The sequence below is a fragment of the Haliotis cracherodii genome, unplaced genomic scaffold (genome assembly GCF_022045235.1).
Source record: "Haliotis cracherodii isolate W230 unplaced genomic scaffold, xgHalCrac1.p SCAF_3, whole genome shotgun sequence".
Taxonomy (NCBI): Eukaryota; Metazoa; Mollusca; class Gastropoda; order Lepetellida; family Haliotidae; genus Haliotis; species Haliotis cracherodii.
In genome coordinates, this window is record NW_027266286.1 from 73,587,716 (window position 1) to 73,593,891 (window position 6,176).

Genomic DNA, 6,176 nt, shown 5'->3' on the forward strand with positions numbered 1-6,176 from the left:
CCTACAATACACAAGAACATGCAGACGCATGACAAAACTAGATGTGAGTGTAACTAATTACAACATTAGAAAACTTCAATGATCACAACTATCGACGAGCACGGTGATACACAATGATCCAAGTCATCGAGCCCGACCACACGATCCATTAAATCGTCTCTTACTACATACACAGATTGCTTGGGACCTCTGTAACCTGAATCCCAATGGGGTCTTAGTACTAAATGGAGGAGAACGAACAAGTTAAGAAGATATATGTTTAGTTGCTGTAGTATTAGGAGTTGTACCTGTTTGAGACAAGGATCTAGACAAATAGGAATCCTGACAACTGTTTACCAACATGTCGAAACATTGTAAAAACTTTGCAGTGTTAATAAATTGCATACTAGGTTGAGTGTTAACGCTACTTTGAAGAGTAGAACGCTACTTTGAAGAGTACTTCGGTTATGTCACCATGTGTCATCTTTATTGGAAGAAAGCCCAAAGTGGGACACGACGTGGACTTTAATGACTGCGATAGAGAACTCACAGACCAAGTGTCACAATGTGAAATTCCTCAGTAACGTTCCTTAACTCAAAAGTGCAATAATAAGTTATTTACTGATGTTCAGTGATGTATTCTATTAACTAATTTTGCAACTGAATTGTTTGAATATATCGGCAATACATATCTCGGCAACCCCTTATCAAGATATGGTTTCACTACGTGTATTGCCTATAGTGCTTATAACTGGTGAGTAGGTTTCTGAAAAGGTGTTAAAGCTCCGTCTACCTTGAACATAAATCAAACTGAAACGGTGCTGAAACATTTAGAAAAGTAATACAATATGTTTACCCTGCTGGAGTTTTTTAATGGTTGATCAGTGTTGGTATTGTGATCTTTTACGGCATCTTCAATCACTAGCGTCATATTATTTAGAATCTGTCGATAATAGTGATCGTACTTTATAGCACTTCAACAGTTCTGAAGGCATCCGCTACCTATTATCCACCCTATGACGAACCGAAAGCGGTAAGAAAATAATGTCAAACTCTCAAGGAACCGTGACAAGTTGTTGTAGTAGACATAGTATTATATATTTCATGTGATCAAACATAAACATCACAGTTTCCTGGTATTACGCTTACGTTATGAATTGCAAAACATTTTTGCAAGAGGGTCAAATAAAACATTAGAGCAACGACTAACTCATGTATCAGCACACACGAAGGGATTAAATCAAGATTAAATATTTTAAGAGGCCTGGGGACTGACCAACTACACACCTCAAACATATATTATACAACAAGAAATAACATCACCTGTTCTAGGTGAGCGGACTCATGTCACGTGATCTCAGGTACTGCCATGAGATAGGCCTTCTCTCTGTGACATTCCGTTCCAATAGTTGATGTAACGTCTTAACTATGTGAATTACTGTTGAAAGCAATCAACAAGATCGGAAATTGCCGAAAATTAGGAATTATCTCATGTTCTTAACTATGTACATATGTAAACATGTCTCACTTCACAGTTTTTTTAAATTTGAATACGCGGACAAATCGGCCACATGTAACATACAGAAACCCGTCCCCATCAAGAGAGATACCATAGTGATATTTCAGACCATCCTGTTGTGTGAGGACATCTCTGACAAACTGCCCCGACTCTGTCAGCTGAATCACCTTGTGGGAGTCTCCGTCTACTAGCAGGATATCTCCAGTGCTGGTTGTTGTGATACCCCAAGGCCATGTCAAAGCTCTGTCTGCTGTGGGAGTGTAGGTGAAAACAGCTTCTCCTTCACTGGTCACACATACAAGGGAATTAACTCGTCCTTTACTGACTATCAAGTTGTTATTACTGGTGACATGGATATAGTCTGGACTCCTTATGACACCGGTGTTGATAGACTTCAGTATCCCCCCTGCCATGTCCAGTATGTCCACAGAGTGAGGCTGTTTCCATGCACCCGCCGCAAGCTGTGAAGGACTCAGAGAGGACAGAGCGTAGTACTCCTTGCTTGTCTTGATTGTTGACAGCAATACGGGATCTGGGGTAACATTCACTGTAACTATTTCCTTACTCCATGGAACACTGACAGCTATCTGACTCTCACTTAACTTTGCTATTTGACAAGGCCCATTAGAAAGCAGTAGATTGCCAAGAGTGTTTGGGTCTGATGTGTGATATGTTTTGAGGCTCTTGTTATAGTAATCTGCAACTACTGTTACAGTTAAACCATCAACAGTCAACACTGTGACGTCATACAAATGAATATCCTTCTTATCCCCGTCCGCCACACAGTCAATATTGTGATGTAAAACAGGGGTAGACTGGCGGTCACTCACACAACGGACAGCTGCTACCTCCCCTAGCTGTAAGTCATCCACTGCTTTACTCAGCTTGTCCATGTCGTGTGTGAATACAACCCTTTCTTGCGCTGGTCTTTTGCCCGTGTCTCTGTTGTATGTAGACGCCTCACCCACCGACTTGTAGACAGCATACATGTCCCTCTCGCAGTTGGACGTCACAGCATTGGCTGTGAACTCATACTGCTGCTGGTACATCTGTAGCTCAATCTCCTGGGATTTTATTTCTGCTTGTAATTCATGTACTTGTTCATCGGATGATCGGTCGACTTTATCAAGGAGTTGTTTTTCCTTGCTTAAAATCACTTCTACTACTCTCTGACGTATATTTCTGATTTCATCTTTAATATTTTGCGCATTTGTCTGAATATCTTTGATTTGAGATTTCCTTAAGATGGTTATATTTTCTGAAGTTGTCATTTTGGTTTTCAGTTCTTGGTTTTGATTTGACAGGTGTTCTCTAACAAGAGGAGTCATATTATCTAAGGTATCAACATCGTCACATTTTCTGTGTTTTATACTGCAGCATGTATGACAAATGGCCATCCTACAATCTTTACAGAACAACTCTATCTGTTTGTCTTTGTGTGTTTTACACATAAAACGATGCCTAGCTCTTTTCTTGGTAGCATCAGACACATCCACAACTTCATGGTCACGTGACATTGGCATGATGTTGTGCATCTTCAGACATCCATCACAGAAGACCTCGTCACAGACGGAGCACCATGATGTGGCAGGAGTTGTCTTCCCTTGTGTTTTGCAAACACTGCAGACATTTGCATCGGCAGCTGTAATGACAAATATCAACCTGTGTTTTCTGGATAAAGGTACATATATATCATTATATTCAAAGGAAAACTATAAGGTTATCCGAATAAAAATATCACATCTAATTATTAAATATTCATGTTAATCAATTCATTAGTGTTAAATATAAGATAGCTACGCGATAAATCGTAGAGAACAATGATAAAACATGAAACAGGCGCTCGAAACTTGATGACGTCGTCACTTGGACAACGATATTTTTTAGATGGAAGTTGTTCCCCATAGATGTAGCTGGAGAGCGCAGATGAACGCAATGGCCGACCGATCGCACCCAAAAGTAGGCGAGATATGACAATCAGTACTTGGAGGAAAGGAGCAGATAATCGACGTCAGTATTGTGGGAATACCAAACTTAACTTCCCTCGACATAAACTGTAGTTGTCCGACATTTAAGAGGTCGGATTGAATTCAGGGAGTCATGATTATTTAAATACGGGTAAATGTTTTTTAAACTTGAACAATTTATTGACATCAAAGGATGTACAAAATGGTATTTCATATACGAAATAAAAAATAAGCGACTCATGGTTTATTCTCCCTTCAGTTTTTTATTGTACGATTAACAAGGACCACGACTCACCTTCGTCAGTTGTCTACAGGAGGGACATGGGATGGACTTAGCTTGGACTGCTTCCGGCTGTGTCTTGGTGTAGTTCAGCAGACAGGACTTACAGAATGTATGATTACACTGAAGTGTGGCTGGGTCTGTGAACACCTCAGTACAGATGGCACAGGTGAGGTGATTGTCTGTTAGTTTCTTGGCGGTCGCCATCTGAAGAATAACAAATGGCTGAAAGAAATATAGATGCATATATTGTATCTGAAGAAAAGATAGGGTCTGAAACAAACACTGATTTGCCTTCATAGAACATGTGAGAGAATGTATCCACACCGACATCCAATGACGTAACATCTTAATACGACATGCGTATTTAGAATTAATATTACAGACAACAGAAGACACCTCGCCACACTCAGGACTGGGGCAAAGTCTTCAGTGAAGGTCAGTGGGAAGGGAGATCACTCTTGTATCTGTAGTTTCCTGCATTTAGCTGAGATACAATGTAAATGCCCATATAATAAAAACGTAATGACTGCATATAATTATCAAAGACTGTACAAAATGGTACTGGAATACATCATGAGACTAAAGCATTCAGTGTGTGTGTTTAGTTTTGTACGATTTGAAAATAGCTGGTTCCTTGTGAAGTTTTGTATTGTACTTGAATGTTGCTAAAAGTGCCGTACCACAACGCACTCACTCACTCACTCACTCACTCACTCACTCACTCACTCACTCACCCACCCACCCACCCACCCACTCACTCACTCACTCATTCACTCACTCACTCACTCACTCACTCACTGGGATGTTCTAGAATTTTGATTCGGCAAACTATACACAGGTTAATGAAATGTATATATGAACACACTGGTCTGTTTTGCGGTATTCGGTTCACCTTTTCATCATATACATTGTAACAAAAGGCCTGTTCTACTTGAAAACAGCCAGCATCATCGGGGCTGTATGGAAACATATCTGCTATATTTACTTTGAACTTAATTCTGTTAATCGTGTCACTTCCGTTCAGCCTCCATATGTATATGGACTATTATTACATACAGTTTCCTGATGGCTATATAGTGTATCATTCGCACCTTTATTGTTACCTCTTAAATGGTGGCAGCTGCTCCTAAAACCATAACAGAAAAGTTCCTGGCGTTTACAATGCAAGTAGTGAATATTGAGCGCCAAACGTGTGCTTACAAGTATGTGATATATAACTTATTCAGAAAGTGAAATTCACGATAGCTATCTTCCTGCTAAATCACGCACACGCACACGCACACGCAAACCAACACTCATGCAATCACACACACACAGACACCACCACCACGCTCGCCACGAGCCCAGGTCAAGTCGGCGACACAAGCCGATCACGCTCGTTGTTCAAAGGGACATAACCCTGGTGAAATCTCTGTTTATCTTCATGAAGACTTGATCGAGTGTCCTTGTCTGCCAAGCTCCATGTTAATTAATGCTGATTCCACTAATACTTAGTAGCAAGGTACCGAGAGTGGGTAGCCTTTTCCGGCGATGAGATTTCAGCTGCTAGCTGCCTTATACAGAAATATCCAGATGCAATCCTATTTGAATCAGACAGGGAATACCTAGTCTACTTTCTGTATTAAAGTAAAACGGCAGTCGTTGTTTGACTACATGCACACACTATACATACATATGTTGGTAAATAAAAGAAACAAACCCCTTTACATAAACAAACGACATATCTGCTACACCACAACAAGGTACTATTACAAAAAGTCATCTGTATGTATGTACACTGCTGTATAAAATGCGTCACATACCTCAATAACTGCTCCTCTGTGAATCGTCTGTCTGCACGCGTCTCACTTCCTGGTTGCTTTCCCTGTGTGTGTCACGTGACGCTGCTTCGACAAGGAGCAAAACACACACACACACCTCACCTCACCTCACTTCACTACTCCTTGTCTGTATCGGATGGTTATTACAAGCATTAACTCTTCACGCTACAGAGTGTGTGAGTGAGTATGATGTACGCCGGTTCAGCTATATTACAGCAATATCATTGCAGGCAGCACCAGACTGTAAACTGGACCTGGGTCTTTTCTCTTTCTGCCCCTATGTTAACGAGTCGGGTACAGTGTCGCTGTTCAGCCCACTATTTGTAAGTGGAAGGTGAAGAATGAAACATTTGTAATTTGCTGGGCCAAGTATCGACTCTAACTTCGTCCGATAATAGAAACGGACACACAGCGTGAGCCCTTCAAAGTGTCATTAACAAGGTTGTGTTGTGCTGAGTTGTGCTGTGTTGTGTTGAGTTGTGTTGTGTTGTGTTGTGTTGTGTTGTGTTGTGTTGTGTTCTCATGGAACCCAATACCCTTACACTTCCACCCCAAAACTGACGACTTTGAGTAAAGCAAGCGTCGATACAACATTCTCCTGTATGCCT

General features: G+C 40.9%; 1 protein-coding gene across 1 annotated transcript; it reads right to left on the minus strand.

Moving 5' to 3' along the window:
• Nucleotides 1-1,503: 1,503 nt before the first annotated feature.
• On the minus strand, nucleotides 1,504-3,952 carry LOC139475688 (tripartite motif-containing protein 2-like). The gene is made up of 2 exons (XM_071258875.1): nucleotides 3,745-3,952; nucleotides 1,504-3,140 (listed from the first exon to the last, which is right to left on the minus strand). The coding sequence occupies exons 1-2, from the start codon at nucleotides 3,950-3,952 to the stop codon at nucleotides 1,504-1,506; spliced, it is 1,845 nt and encodes a 614-aa protein (XP_071114976.1).
• Nucleotides 3,953-6,176: the final 2,224 nt, after the last annotated feature.